Raw genomic sequence first — 16,183 nt, 5'->3', positions numbered from 1 at the left:
CCCTCTAGTTCCCCTTGCAATCCTCCAATATGGAATCATATGATATAAAAAGGATGTTGACAGGAGCCCCAGGTACAGGTTAGGTATTCTAAGCACTTGTCTCAGTCCTACGTGGTAATCTCATCTCTTCCAGAACCAGCAGATGCAGCCTTCAATGATAAGTCCCTTCAATATGAAGGGATCTCAAGTTTACCAAGGTCCTTTTCAGCTAGCTATGACAAAAAGCCAGAATTCCAAGGGGCTTCTCTATTTTAATACAGAAGGAGTTATGTTGATGTGACTCGATGTTGTGGCAAGCAGCCTTCATGGCCAGAAGGAAAAAAACAATCTCTCAACTTGATGCTTAAACAGGAAAAAGAATCCTTATATGACATTCACTCTTCCCTGGCTGTTTTAGGAGGCTATATAGAACTGCATAACCTTTTCATACACCTCACTCCCACTCGTACATGAATACCTGCTGCTGAAGCTTTCAGACTTACTTTTTGCAAAGAGCTGAGAGATGGTTTTTCTGGTATCTTCTGACCCCTCATATTCCTTCTCTGCAAGCTGCTTGTTGGCCGTCTCCAGACGCTCTGTGGAATTTGGAGACAATCAACAGGGCCCTGAGGACAAACTTCCAAGCACGAGCTATTTGCCCTCTAAATACTGATCTTGAGCAAAACAAGCCTGTCTCTTCTTATTACACAAGAAGGGGTGACACAGACAAAGGTTTGCAAACGTGGATCCCAAAACAACACTAGACCATGACGGGAAAGTAGGAGGCAAGTACTTTAACACTTTCAGTCCTCACTGACAAAACCTAAGTCCAAATTTCTAGATTCCATCCAAGAAATCTGTCCCTGAATATATGATATTTTTCATTCACTGGGAAAAAAAGAGCACCAGAGTTATTATAAAATGTTTAAATTTAAATCTTTATAAAATCTTTAAAGCCAGAAAGGAAGACAAGTAGCATAGACTATGGGGGCAGGCCAACTGGGTCCAGGAGACCTGAGAGGAATACCGTCTGATTTACATATCAGTTCATCCCCCTTTAATTAAGAAAGCTTAGGACCAGACACGACTGTAGTCGCAAAAACCTAGCCTGTCTATGCTCTGCAACTTGCTGACCATCCCAGTGGGCTGGACAAGACCTAGAAGCCTCACCATGTGTTCCTTAGCTTAGCCCTTCCCTTCACCATCCTTTCTTAGTAAAACTGAAGCATAGTTTACAGTGTTGTGTTAATTTCTGCTATACAGCAAAGTGATTCTGAGATATATCTATATCTATATACACATTCTTTTTTATATTCTTTTCACTGAAGTTTATCAAAGGGACTTTTTTTGTTGACTGCTAGAGGTACTGGTAGGCTCTGACATCCCTTTCTATCATAGGATATTGAATATAATTCTCTGTGCTATACAGTAGGACCTTGTTGTTTACAGTAGGACCTTGTTGTTCCCTTCAACCTCTTGACTGATGCCTTTCAGTGATTCTCTCACCTCTCAGATCCCTGTTGAAGTCATGCATTCTCCGAATCTCGCCCTCAAGCTTGTTTCTCATAGCTTTCTCCAGGGCCTCTCTTTTGGAGGATGACTTGACAAGGTTCTCATATGCCTCTGAGACTCGCTGGATTTCTGTCTCCACCTGAACAACAAAAATGAAAGACAGTGATGATGGTAGGAAGTGGATGGGGGAAGAAGATCTGAAAACATATATGCAAATCCTTAATGACAACTTCTCCCAGGGATTTATGGATGGCCAGGAGGCAATCATAACACAGTCAGATAAGAAAAGTTTCCTGAAAAAATTTCTAAGTTCAACCTCAAGCTCAGTAATTAACTCACCAGTCCCCAAGATTTCCTTAGGTTAAAAACAAATATGTTTATCTGTCTTCAGAGAAGGTTGTAGGAGAGGATAAATTTCATAAGTATAGTTACAAATGATTTTCCTTTCCTTTCTTAATTTAGAAAACAATAATAATGTATATAGTTACTGCAAAGCATTCAAAGGGTTTTTATATGTTTATTTCGATCTGGGCTGATATTGGCCTACACAAGATACCTCTCCCCCATTTTAGGAAAGAGAAGACTGAGATGGCCTTTTACTAGAAGGCAGAGACAGAGATGAAAACTAAAAACCCTAAGACTTAGCCTCATTAGTTAGTTCAGTTCAATTTAACAAACATTTACCAGGGGCCAAAAATTACTGGAACTCTTTAAAACACTGTGGGGTGTGTAAATATGAATAAGGACATTACAGCTGCCCTCAAGAAGCTTTCAATCTAATCAAGTAAAAGAATACCAGGAGAAATATGTTATTAAGAAAAGTTGGAGTAGTGTTATAAATTGTAGAGGAGAAAGAGGTTGTTCCTATTTGGGGGTGAAGGGAGAGGAGGATTTCAGGGAGGAGGTGGTATTTACAGTCAGATCCTGAAAGCTGGGTTAAATTTCAATGAGCAGAGGTGAGGGGAAGGGTATTCTATTCTAAGTGAGTGAATGCATTCCCAGAATGACCAGTAGTCTAATTTGGCTGGACACTGTGGGGTACACAGGGAGAAGCTGGTAAGATCTGGCTGCAAAGATAGATTGGAGTCAGATCATAAAAGGGCTTTAATGCCAGGCATTTGGACTTTATCCCATAGTCAATGGGACACCGTAACAGATTTTTTAACAGAAATTCATGATTGGAGTTGTGTTTTATGACACTCCAGCTAATCTTGTAAAAGGTAAACACACACATACACACACAATGTATACGCACACACAACCTCAAAGAGAAAGGATCCCGCCCTGAATTAGCCCGAATTGGGAAGAAAATAAGAAATCTGACTCTAGAGTCTCTGTGGAACCAGTAGAGCTTCACTGTACATGTCACAACCACAGAGATATTTGCATATGATTTGTATAAGACAATAAACCCCATTGCCTATTAAGTAATTTTCAAGTTAAATCTGACTCCTGCAACCATTCTGCATTCCTTCTCAGCTTTTCACTATCCTCCTTAACAAAGCTCAGGCTACTTTAGGGGGAGAAATATTAGCACCCCTCCCCCCGCCCAGTGAGAGACTCAGGGAAAGGTGGGGTTACCAAACAACTCCGATTGCACCTGCCCCAGCTCCAGCATGATGCCTGAGGCGGGACTGCCTGCAAACAAATGAAGCTTACATCACAGAAAAGAGAAGACTTGAGAATGCTTTTTTCCTTGCAGATGGTACCAAGATAGCAGCACAGAAGGTGAAAACTGGTGAATGGCATTTAGAGACAAGATCTGCAAGGCCTGAGCCCAATAAAGCTTTTGCATGAAATTCAAGTGCTTGGTAGAGAAAATAAACATTTCTATTTGAAAGAGCAGGCTCGGTGCTGGTCTGCTCTGGGCTGTCTTCAGAGTACAAGGTTTTCTAGTGCCCCACGGAGTGCCACACCTGGAAGGCAGTCCCCTTTGTTTATGTTTTTATGGAAGTATATTTGGTGTACAATACTGTAGAAGTTATAGGTGTACAATATAGTGATTCCCTATTTTTAAAGGTTATACTCCACTTATATAAAATATGGGCTATATTCCTCATGAAGTGAAAGTTGCTCAGTCCAGTCTGATTCTTTGTGACCCCCTGGACTATACAGTCCATGGAATTCTCCAGGCCAGAATACTGGAGTGGGTAGCCGTTTCCTCCTCCAGGGAATCTTCCCAACCCAGGGATTGAACCCAGATCTCCCACACTGCAGGTGGATTATTAACCATCTGAGCCATCAGGGAAGCCCAAGAATACTAGAGCGGGTAGCCTAACCCTTCTCCAGTGATCTTCCCAACCCAGGAATTGAATGAGGTCTCCTGCATTGCAGGTGGATTATTTACAAGCTGAGCTACCAGGGAAGCTGGCGATGTGTAATATATCCTTATAGCTTATTTTATACCTAATAGTTTGTGCCTCTTACTCCCCTCCCCCTATGTTGCTCCTCCCTCTTTCCCTCTCCCCACTGGTTATCACTAGTTTGTTCTCTGTATCTCTGAGTCTGCTTCTTTTTTGTTATATTCACTAGTTTGATGTATTTTTTTGATTCCTCATATAAGTGATATCATTCAGTATTTTTTTTCTGACTTATTTCACTTATCATAATACCCTCCAGGTCCATCCATGTTGTTGCAAATGGCAGAATTTCATTCTCTTTATGCCTGAGCAGTATTCCATCTTCTTTATTCATTTATCTGTTGATGGACACTTAGGTTGCTTCCATATCTTGGCTATCGTACACAATGCTGTTATGAACACTGGGGTGCATGCATCTTCTTGAATGTTTTGTTTTTTCAGATACACATCCAGGAATGGAACTGCTGAGTCATATGATAGTTCTATTTTTAGTTTTTTGGGAAACCTCCATACTGTTTTCCATAGTGGCTACATCAATTTACCTTCCCTTCCTACTGGCAGTGTATAAGGGTTCCTTTTATTCCGCATCCTCATGGAAGGCAGCCCCTTTACTCAAGTTGTTCAGAGTACTATTTCAAGACATTGTACCAATCCTTTCCCAATACCATCTGTAGATACTGCCCCCACTAAAAGGGCAAGTTGTACATCTGTCAACAGGAAAAGGAGACACAGAAGGGCATATCCATCGGTTTGGTCTGTGGTGGGAGGTGAGGGGAGAGAGAGGATGGTGGTGGGTTTCCAGGTTGATTCTATCTACTTATTCCCCTCATGAGCCTCAGGCCTTCTTATTTTTCCCAGCACCAGCTGACATCTACCTTATTCCCCTCATTTGTCCTCTTCTAACCCACCTGTGCCTCTAACCCACTGCAGTGTTGGGTCAGCTTTCACTTCTCCCAGCACTCAAGCTGTCCCAGTTGCACTTGGTTGAGGCATCTTTCCCAATATTGGAGAACAAAACAACCCAGACTCTTCTGCTCCACCTCCCTGCCACCCATCTTCCCCCTCATTAAAAAAAAAAAATTCACTATCCTCTAGAAAAGAGAGTCTGTAGAAGATCTGGGTTCACCCTTTATTTACTATATCAAAGATGGGGCCAGGGCCACCACAAATAAGAGTTTAGGGAGCATTGTCAACTGTTAAACCTAATCAGCCGAACTGGACCAGTCTGCTTATAGTGTGTGAGTACCAATGTGATGGGACAGGGGCAGGTATGAGAGAAGAGGGAAAATTTTAAATTGGGGGCAAAGCCAGTAAGAAACATTTCTCACTCAACAACCCCCATCCATCCAGACTTGGGAACATTAGGCGCGGTAAAGGCATTTTTTTGTTCCGTAAAAATACTTAGCTGATAATAAGCCCTCCTCTCCTTTAGGACTCAGATCTGGTGTTTACACAGTGTTAGCTTCATTCAGGCCCCTGAAATTTCCACTGTTGGGTGTCTCCTGAGGACAGAGTTACTGAACAATACCAGGCAACCTCCCTTCCCTCCTCCACCTTCATCCTCACATCCCTGAGCAGTCTGCATTGTCTGGGAGATCAAACCAAAGGAGCTCCACAATGACAGAAGTTGCAAAGAGGCTGCCAAAGGCAGAACCCTATTCACCACCAGCCACAGGAAGCTAAGAGCTAAGGTTCCTAGCTTAGGGCACTCAAGACCTAAAGTCCCAGCTGCAAAAGACTCAGGAGGGGCCCAGGGAAGAATGTGAACTTGGGACATACACTTCTTTTGCTACTTCCTTAGCCTCGGGCTGTCACATGTCACCCATCTGTGGTGTGCTAAACCCCTCCTGCTCCCCACACACACCAGAGGAGAGCAGATGTTTCATTTGAGCTGAGGGAAGGACCAACACAAGAAGGGGGGAAAGTAAAGGGCATTGAAAAAGTTACAATGAAAACTACCACTTGGAAAAGTACTCTAGGCCCTTTCCACAACAAGGCAGGTCAGGATCTAACTTCAATGATGAGATTTTTCTGGGAACTATGGATTTATAGTTAAGATTCAAATTCAGTATTTTGTATTTGGAAAAATGTAATCAAAAGGAAAAGTCTTTATGCTGGCAGGTACTTCTCCAAAAGAGCCCTCTCCAGTGTTCTTGACCTTCTGAAGCAGTTTCCCTGCCTTTTGTAATTCTCAAACACTCAGTTAAGCTTTCTTGGGGGCTATGGTTTCTGTGAAATGTTACTTCTAGAGAGGCAGAAGGTTTTTCTAAAGTTTGCTCCATCTAACCTTCAGATATAAGAATCCTGAAGACCCGCCCATATGTCATACAGGGACCCACAAGTGGACACTTTTATATCAATATTAAACAAATAAGATTTCAAAAAGACTCAAATAGCCCCATACGGAGGTCTCACCTTTTGCAGTCTCGCCACCTTCTCATAGCATCCTTCTAACTCCTGCCGCAAGTTCCGGTTCTCATCTGAGAGAATCTCAACCATCTGCTGGGCTCTGGAAACAATGGCAAAAGGGTCGGCTGGCATTGGCTGATATGAAGCAGACGACTGCTGAGCTCGTGGCATAGCGGAATAGCCTTCTCCTGGCTGCTGCTGCTGCTGGTGATGGTGGTGATGGTGTGACTGTGGCTGCTGTTGACTCAGGCCAGGCTGGGGGAGACGGTAATGATCCCCCTGGTGAGCCTGGTTAGGAAGGAAATGCTGCTGTGGCCTAGGCAGGTGAGCCGAGTGGTCTCCTTGGCTGGGGACCAAGGGGTGTTGGGCAGGAGACAATCTAGTAGATGGTGGAGACTGCAGCAAGGGCAAGGAACCCCCAGATGTGAGGGAAGAAGTAGGGCTGTGAGGCTGAGAGTTCCGGGCTGACAAAGGCAATGAGATGTCCTGTGTTGGCCTGGAAAACACGGAGGGTGTACTCAGGTTAAACTCCCACTTGAAGGCACAAGAAAGGGAGATGTGGAGGCTTCTGGGCCCCCAGAACAGGTGCAAAATGAGGAGCAGGCAGGGTTGGACTACAAGGTCTCTCCCAAGACCTCTCCAGTCCCTTCCACACCTGGCCTCCTCTCAATACCTGACCCACAGAGGTGTGATCCTATGGAGGACAGATCAGATGATCTCAAAGGTTGCTTTGTGAAAATCAAAGTAATGCATCCTTATACACTTGTTTCTCAAGTCTAAGCATTTCAAATGCATCTTTGACAACGTAATTGTCACCTCATGATTTTAAACTAAGCTTTTTCTGGCATCCTGTATATGGCCCTGCACACAGAAAGAGTCACAGAAAGTTCGTTCCACTTGCCCAGAAGGAAAGAGCAAACCGTCATCAAATCTACCCCTCATCTTGTTATCTGCAACTCTCTTTGATAATTCATATAGTCAGAAAAAACTACCTGAGGATATACAGGTACTTACTATATTAGAGACACCAAATAATTATTGTTGATGAGAGTTGTTAATAACTGAATGATGTTTTTTAGCAGCAATAATTCCAAGAGTTGGAAGGGATTATAAGTAACACTATGATACAATTTTGATGTACTGAATCACAAAATGTAACGACTGGAAAGGCCTTAAATAAATTATGTAGTCCAAGTCTGTCAGTGGACAGAGGGGGAAACTGAGGTCCAGAGAGGAGAAGTATTCTGCCAAATATTATAGAATGAGTTAGAAGCAGTGCCAGGGTAGAAGAAGCTAAATGCCATTTTCAGGTTCTTTCCACTACTATTAAATAAAATGCACTGATCTGTAGTGATGTTCAGATTCCCAATCTATTACTTATAGAAAGTTCCAGAAAGAGAACTTTGGCACATGGTTTAATGTGACTTTTCCATTTTGGTACCTAATACTGGACTATGAGCCATTAATGGAAACAGTGTATGCAAATTGATTATTTCCACCATTGCCACAACCAGGAAGAATATCTGTCAGTATACACCAAACACACACACAAAATGTTCACCTCCCTGCCCCTGCCCAGTTAACCTAATATACTCCCACATCCAGTGGATGCCTGTCCTACAGTTGTTATTTCTCAATCCAGGGAAGACAGATGGCTAAGAGCACAGGATTTGGATCCCAACAGAGTTTGGAGACCTTTCCTACTGCTTACTAGCTGTGTAACCTTGCTCAAGTTACTTCATCTGCATGAGCCTATTTTGCTCCCGAGGTCACAAAAGAATTACTAAAATATTGGGCTCTTCTCAGTGTTGAATTACAAACAGTCGCATATCTACCTCCCAATGAGAATGGTTGACCCTGTTAGTGATTTTACTTATGGGATATCCACTTAATCTTTGCACTAAATTGCATAAAATTTGTGGCAAAACTGGGACAAATCATCAGGAGCAATTAACTTTTAACTGGCATTCCTGATGCTAAAGCACATTCCCTCCCACACATAACTCCAGTTATCATTACTGTTTATTTATCTATCACTACAAGAGATCCTCACTATGACGGATTTTTACCACTACAAAACCATTCCAAACACTTGCTCACACATACCCAATAACCCAGATGTTCACCAGAGCCCTCAAACCTATTCAAGTTGAAGGTTGTTGCTCAGCCCCATCAGTGGCTCTGGTGTACCCACATTCTTCCAATTTCACATATCTGTCACTATAAATAATTGCTGAATACTGAAGTGGGCAAACTACTTGTGGACAGAAGAATTTACATGGTTTTCATGATGACGACTGGAAAGTTGCTACCCTACATAACCCTTATGTCTGAGAGTTCAAAGCACTTATGCAATCAGAAGCATGGGAGCTGTTTATAAACTTATGTGGGGGGGAGTCTGTCTCCATTTTTCACACTGTGGATCTTTAGTTTCCTCAGAGGTTAAATGGACTATGTACTCTCCTTCCACTTTGAGTAAGAGCTATTATAAATTGGGTTGGCCAAAAAGTTCATTTGAGTTTTTCAAAACATCTTACAGAAAAGCCTGAATGAACTTTTTGGCCAACCCGAGTTAAACTATGGCATCCTGGGATCTGTTAGGGCTTATGTCTCAGGCAGAAAAGAGGGGCTGAAATTTCATGTTCTCTAATCCAGTCCTCAAATTTTAAGGGGAAAATGACAATATTAACGTTCATCCTCATTGCCAGGATGTGTAAACCCAAGGCCTGGGAGGTGTTCTCTTTTAAAGACTGAATGCCCAGCTGTGAACTGGGCTTCCTCCCCTCAGCTCCCCTGGGTCCTACCAGCAACCTAGACCTCTCTCTCAAACAGACCAGCCACTGACCTCTCTCCCACCTGTAGACCGAAAGGCCTCCCCATGCCCTGGACAGAACATGGCCTTGCAGGGGCCTTGTGGAAAGGGTGACCACACGTGCCTGGAAGGAGGCTCCAGAGTTGGATAAGCCCAGAATGGCAGTGGCCATGGCCACGACTGTGGGCTGTGCCTAGAGATAAATGGAGAAGCGGCAGCTGCCTTTCACATTTCCCAGGCTGGAAAAGGAAGCAGATTTCCGTGCACCATGATGTTGGGAAAACTGAGGCAGTCCGACCCTGGCAGGTTTGCAAACACGAAGCAAGGCTTGGGCAGTCGTAAAAGAAGAGAAAGCCCTCCAGCCAACGAACTCCATCTGGATCTCAGCATCCGCCCACCATGAAAAAGCAGAACAGTATTAATGCTTGTGTGAATTCCCCCCTGAGAGAAGGGGACTGAGGAACGGCGGGTGTGGGAGAGAGCTGGGGGAAATGTCAGAGGAAGCAAACCTACACTCAAGATAGAGTAATTGTAATAATGGTAATAAGGGTGTCAGCTGGGTGAGTGACACTCTCCCCAGCTCCTTCCACTGACATATTAACCAGGAACAACAAGGCGCGTGCAGACAACAGAATCACATGATCCCATGGAAGCCCTGACCTGCCTCCCTGCCCCTTCCCTCCCTTTGTCCTTCTCCTTCCTAAGACAACCTGGGCCTCCGGTTCTCTGTGGAAAAGAAGACCTGACAGACATGCGGGACAGAAGCCAGGGACCAAAATCAGCATTTCCCCGAAGCCAGGGAAAAGTCCCACCCAGAGACAGCTTGTGAGGACACAAACGGAAAGCAATCGAGTTGACACTGCAACTTATACCCTGCCCCCTCACTGACTGGAGCCCCTACTCTTCCCAGACACATGTCACCCCAACCCCCCACCCCAGCCCCCAATGCACGCAAGACAGTCCTAGCCTACACGTATGCATGCTCCCCCATACACCCTCTCACCAGATCAGGTGCCAACAGCCTGGAACCCAATTTATTCTCCCCACAGAAACTGCCTTTCCCAGGCTCTGTGATGGTCACTCTCTGAAGCCTGGAGAGAGCTGCAAATTCCTGATTGTTTCTCTTGCACAACCAACTCCGCTCTAAGCTACAGAGTTAGGTCACCCTTAGATTCCACTAAACAAGGATTTCAAGAAACCTCAGATCTGGGCACGATGTCAACAACTGAAAGGAGGTGGCTGCTTTACAAACAGAAAGGATTTGATTTTTAAAAGCAGTTGATAAATGCATAAACCCCGGCTGCAGAAAAGGCTCAGCACTTAGACAAAGATTCAACAAACTTTTAATTCTTCAGATGGCCTGGCCTTGTTTCCCATCTGGAGTTCAGGGCATTCAGGATATTTATTTTTTAAGTGGGGAGGAGGGCATAGGGAAAATGAAGTAATAAAAAAGACTGTTTATAACACTGTGTTCATCTTAACAGCAAATCTCTAGCATTTCACAGCACCTCTGAAAAAGAAAATGGCAACCCACTCCAGTACTCTTGCCTGGAAAATCCCATGGATGGAGGAGCCTGGTGGGCTACAGTCCATGGGGTCGCAAAGAGTCAGACACAACTGAGCGTCTTCACTTCACTTCTGAAGGTCAACAAAGGTTTTTTTGGACAACAATTTGCTCAAAGAGCTTGCTCTGAATCTTGATCTGTAATTTGTGGATTAAGAACTAAGTATTTTGTCTTCTAATTGTTTGGTACTAGCAGCAGTTACTTGGAAAGGTACTCACAAACTGTCTAGCTAGTTGGTTTAAAGGAAATAAAGGAGGAAAAACATGCCTTCACCTAAAATGGTACATTTATGGAAAGCCATTCAAGGTCCTCCCCTTGGCAGGCATTCGTCAACATGTGCCACACCCTCACCTCAGGCTCTGCAAAAATTTTATTGCCAGTTTGTCTGCTGCAGACCCAAAACTCACAAAGAGCATCTTCTGATTAGGACTGTTTTAGGCTTGACTTTTCATTGAGCATGGGCTTTCCAGGTAACTCAGTGGTAAGGAATCTGCCTGCAATGCAGGAGGTGTAGGTTCAATCCCTGGGTAAGAGGGATCCTCTGGAGAAGGGAATGGCAACCCCCCAGTATTCTTGCCTGGAGAATTCCATGGACAGAGGAGTCTGGCGGGCTACAGTCCATGGAATTGCAAAGAGTCGGACACAACTGAGCATGCAGGCACATTCATTGAGTATATCAAGCACCCTATTTCTCTCCCATAGAGGGGGAAAAAAAAATTTCTCTCCCATAGAGAAAAAAACACAAAACTATTTCCTCAAACCTGTGTGTTAAAATACTGCTCAAGAGAAGATAATCAGCGTGGGCTCTACTGCTTTGGGGAGCAGAGCAAGAGATCCATAGATAACATAGGAGGGAGGAGAAAATACAAATCTCTTCCGGTTAAATATATGCAACTAAGTTTCTCTGGCGGTTTAATCAGTATGGAGGAAAAAAAAAAAAAACCCTCTTTGGGCTCCTTAGTATTTATTTAGGCAGATCAAAGGGCTTTTCCATCTAGCTTCAAACACTGTGGGAGTCATTTCAGATCGCAAACAATACTCCTGAATGAGTTCTGAAAATAGCTTTCCTGGGAAGGCGGGCCATGTGCTAAGCGGGTCTTGGATTCTGCTCCACACCCCGGCCAACACATTCCCCTCCCACAAGGCAATACACACACATCCCATCCACATACAGGAGGGAGTCCCCCTAGACTCTTCCATGCTGATGAGAAGAGAAAAACAAAATCCCCCAGCTTCACTGACATGTTGCTGGCTTGCATGGGTCTCCACTAAGCTAAGCAGTCCAATGGACCAACCCCTCCCCGGGTCTTTCACTGGGCAGATGGGAATCGGATTCTTGCTCATTTAAACCGGAAGGGCCCTGTCCCTTACCCCATTTCCTGTTCCAAGCCACTTATCAGAAGTTAGGCTCCTGCCCTTTGAAAGCTGCACAGCAGAGGTTGAAAAGGGTTAGGAAATCAACCTGAGTTAAGGGAAAAAAAAAAAAAAATCCTAAACTAGCAAAGTTAGAGGTGGAGCCCAAAGTGAATTGCCTCTGGCTAAAAAACAGGACCTGAAGGTGAAAAAAGTAAAATACCAGGAAATGCCAGGTGCATTCTCTTACCTTCACCCTACTCCACCCCTTGACTGCCTTCTTTCTCTCCTGAGTCACCCACTATACTTCAAGCCAAGAGACTTTCCCAAATGAGTAAGAGGGGACAGGAGACAAAAAGTTAGACATCAAAGAGAGCATAGGCCTCATCTGGGGGCTGCCTATGGAAAAAAGCCACCCATAATTACCCATGGTAATCAGGCAGGAATACCACATATAACTGACATCATTTTTGTCCAACCCTGAAACCTTCCCTCTGTAACCCATATGCTGAAATACTCCTGACTGGAGACATGGCCCCAGTAGGAACAATGAACAGAATCAAGGAATCATAAGGTCTAGTTGATACACCAATAAGTCAACAGGCCCCTGAATAATTCAGAACTATATTTAGGGATTAATGAATATTCAGAACAGTCCTCCTGAACTAATGGCAAGTTGTACAGAAGCCATGGGAATATTTTTTTTTTCTTCTGCATTTTAGCATTTGACCAAAACTTCTATACAATATGAGGTGAATTTAACTTAGATGTTTAAAAACATCACCAGCAACTACTAAACTCACTACAGAAGATTAAGCAGCCCAGACTTCGTGAACTGCAAGGAAGTACAAGGCTAGTCACATGCTGAACCTGCACATACAGAGTTCTCCCAGCAATAATATCCAGATGCTTGTTTAGTGTCTGAGCGAATCATGGTAATTCTGCAGAAAGATTTGTTTGCAGAAATTAGTGAAAATAATTTTGTAGAAGAGAATAAATGAAAGTGATAGGATATTCCAGACTCAGGTGCAAGATAATTTACTTGCCCTCAGAGGGCTTAATAACACACAAGAAGAGGAACACTGCCTCTTCCTTCAATCTCCCAGGAGACTGGACAGTGAAATGCTACTGAAATCAAGACTTGTGCTCCTGTTCAGCCACTAGGCAGTTGAGGCCATGCTCAACCTATAAAGTCAAGGGTATGTTAATTACAGGACTAATGATGTCTGAAGAAGGGTACATGTTCAGGTTGGCAGGACATTTACTAATCCGAGGGTCAGCCATGCATTGCAGAGTTTGTTACACCAAATGCCTGCCCATTACTTCCCTTAAGGTTCCTGACACACAGCAGAAGCTGGTTGGGGTGAGGTCAGGGAATGACAGAAAGGGAACTGTCTTACCTGGCTGCTCCATACTCAGGGGGATGCTGATACCTCATCAGTTGCCCCTCTGTTCTCCCTGGCTGGTTCAGACGATGCTCACTATAGTAGTGCCCTGGCTCTTGGGGCTTGCACACTACAGATTGGGGTGGCATGCCCTTGAAGGGATACTCTGGTGGGGGGCCTCGATGTTCCATGCCCTTCAGGCTATGCTGGCTGGGAGGTGGCCCTTGGGCCTTGTAGAAATCACTGGAACTTGTGGGATTCTTGTACAGGTCATTGGGTTGTGGTGGGGAGAGGGGAGCGCTGGTAACAGGCGGATGGGCCTTAACTCCACTGGTAGCCAGTGACATCTGCATGAGTCGTTCACTCAGGGAGCGAACGTGTCCTTGCTTAAGATCTCTGAGTCCTTCATCCTGGTGCATCTTTCCAGGATTGAGCCGCTGAACTGATGGGCGTCCCTCAGTCCTCATCTTCTGGTTGGTCACTCCAGTGACATAGAAGGCAGCTCCGACACTGGCATGCTGTTGGCCCCGAAAATACTGGGACTGGACCTTGGCTTCCTCATAGGTCGGGAGTTCTTCATTATTCTGCATCCGAGGAGACAGCTGTTTCTCCATGATGATATTTTCTGACTGGATTTCCTGCCCCTGAGGTTCCTGTCGGGCAGCATGAGCCACAAGCTGTTGGTGGTGGTCTTGGGGACTCAGCACATCATTCTGAGGGCCTGGGTTCCCACTGGCACTGGGGAAAGGAGGGCCATTCCCTGTGGCTTGCTGGTGTATGGCAAGCAGGTTGCGATTCTCATTGGGATTGCCATAGCGAAGCTGCTCTTGTAGCAGACGCTGCAACACCGTGGTTCCTCCACTTGGCTGTTCATCAGAATTTCTCATCTCTATTGCTGGTGGTGCCTTGTGAAGAGAGAGAGAAATTGGGCACCTGGGCTGCCCTTGACCTGGGAAGGGGAAACAGGAAGCTTAACACCCAGTTGATGGATAAATCAGTCCTCTAAAGGGGGAGAAAATGAGTATTTGGGGGGGGTGAGGATTTCTCTGCAGAGATCAAGTAGAGAACTGAATCCAGAATTAATCAGTTAATTTGTTGACCACTTTTGGCTCTAGCATTAACATGAGGAGGAACTTGGAGGCATACGAGCCCTCTGTTTCCTCTTTTACTTTTAGCCTGGGTTAAGTATTCACTCTTAACTCCTAAAAGCACTGGGGAAACCTGAAGCAGTCAAGTGAGGTTGTCAGAGAGTGCAATTTTCCTAGGCCCTTATCAAGTTCATCTCTCTGTATTCTATTGAAATGAAAAATTCAACTCCTAAGGTTGTGGCAGCAGGGGCAGGAAATTACCCCATAGGCAGGATCTGTAAAACATTTCAGCATGTGGAGGGAGCTACAAAATGTCAAATGATAATTAAGATAAATAAAAAGTGATGAGAGAGCTTGGTTGTACCAGATAGAAATGATCTCTGCTTGATGCAAATCTTTTTCTCTGATCTCATAAAACCCTGAAACATTTTTTTTAATCCTTTTTTGTATTGTCCATTTTGGATGCTCCTTGGCTTAATAAGAGAAGAGCTTGGGATAACTGTTATTGACAAAATTTCTCTTTCAGCCATCCAGGAATAGTCATTGAGCATTTGTTGTTGTTGTTGTTGGGTACGAGGAGTTTAAAGGGGAAGCCCTCTTTCATTTGAAATGTGCCTCTGATAGTAGTATAGTATCCACAAATTCATTAGAAGCTCATTAAATCTTGGGACAGAATCTGTCTGTCATGTTAAGTCCTGCAATTTGATACTAAGCTTTAGTAGTGAAAACTTTCACCCCAAGGATCTTAAGTAGTGTTGGAGAATGGACATGATGTCACGCCAAGTCACAGTTAGGTCAACCTGAGCCTCAGGTTCCTAGAGGAGAACTTTGGACTCCTGGCTTCCAGGTCCTGATTTCTATGATATGAAATAGTTTCCAGTGTCTCTGGAAACATGATCCCCTTTGCCTTCAATCTTACAGGGACTGACCCAGAAGATGTGTGTGGTAGCTGGAGAAAGGTCGTCCCCCTTCCTTTTCAACTTTTCTGATTACTGCTACCTGGTTTCTAATTGTTCTATTGAGCAGTTTGACTCCACAGTTAACCTTCCAGAGGCCCCCTTTAAATCCCATTCATCAGATTCTTGGGGAAAGCATATACCAAGGGGCTGAGCAACCTGCCCTTAAGTCCCCTTTCCCTCCCTGCTAATGACCCTCAGGGATTCCTGTATTTCAACTGTCAGACTGATATTTTCTATTAGGCTGACAAGTATAACATAAATCTCTCTTGGTGCCTTAAACTGGAAAGATGATTACCAAATTACTTCTCCTCTGTCAAAAGAAAAATAGAAATGGGAGTGTGTATGGTTAAAACAACACCACTCAGAAACCCCTCCTGCAAGGCAGGGAGATCCAGACAGTGAGCTGCCCCAGACTCTAGAGAGCACACCACCCCCTCCCACCCCACACCCACCCCACCCCGTACACACACAGGTTCACACACACACACTGGCACCCACGCACACTGATGGTCCATACCTATTTCTGCTTTCTTTTAGGCTTAAAGCCTTGCTCAGGATAGGGAATTCTTGCTTATGAGCAGCTCCAGAAACCGCAACAGTAGATTCCCTCTGCCCTAACACTCAGGTTCAGGGTAAGCGTCGCCAAGAGTCCAACCACTGGTCACTCTGAAATGGTCAGGAGGGGGAGGGGGAGAAACAAAAATGTCGTTTCTATTTTGCCACCAATGGCCAACAGTTAACCAAACCAGTTCTTCCAAGGG

The 16,183-nt window shown here is 44.5% G+C and overlaps 1 protein-coding gene across 5 annotated transcripts in view; it reads right to left on the bottom strand.

Moving 5' to 3' along the window:
- The window catches only part of AMOT (angiomotin), a 66,951-nt gene that overhangs the window by 35,232 nt on the left and 15,536 nt on the right, over positions 1-16,183 (bottom strand). For 2 of the 5 annotated variants that reach the window (XM_070290881.1, XM_070290882.1), the window contains exons 3-7: positions 15,940-16,088; positions 13,391-14,324; positions 6,267-6,756; positions 1,486-1,630; positions 483-575 (exon numbers count right to left, since the gene is read on the bottom strand). In XM_070290881.1, the coding sequence (XP_070146982.1) occupies positions 483-575; positions 1,486-1,630; positions 6,267-6,756; positions 13,391-14,262 (1,600 nt within the window). In that variant the 5' untranslated portion in view covers positions 14,263-14,324; positions 15,940-16,088. The remainder of the gene's footprint in view (positions 1-482; positions 576-1,485; positions 1,631-6,266; positions 6,757-13,390; positions 14,325-15,939; positions 16,089-16,183) is intronic. The other 3 variants (XM_070290885.1, XM_070290884.1, XM_070290883.1) reach the window with 2 other exon arrangements.

This window comes from Ovis canadensis, chromosome X (genome assembly GCF_042477335.2).
Source record: "Ovis canadensis isolate MfBH-ARS-UI-01 breed Bighorn chromosome X, ARS-UI_OviCan_v2, whole genome shotgun sequence".
NCBI classification, from domain to species: domain Eukaryota; kingdom Metazoa; phylum Chordata; class Mammalia; order Artiodactyla; family Bovidae; genus Ovis; species Ovis canadensis.
The sequence above is the reverse complement of the archived record's forward strand: the minus strand, read 5'-3'. Positions and strand labels throughout refer to the sequence as shown.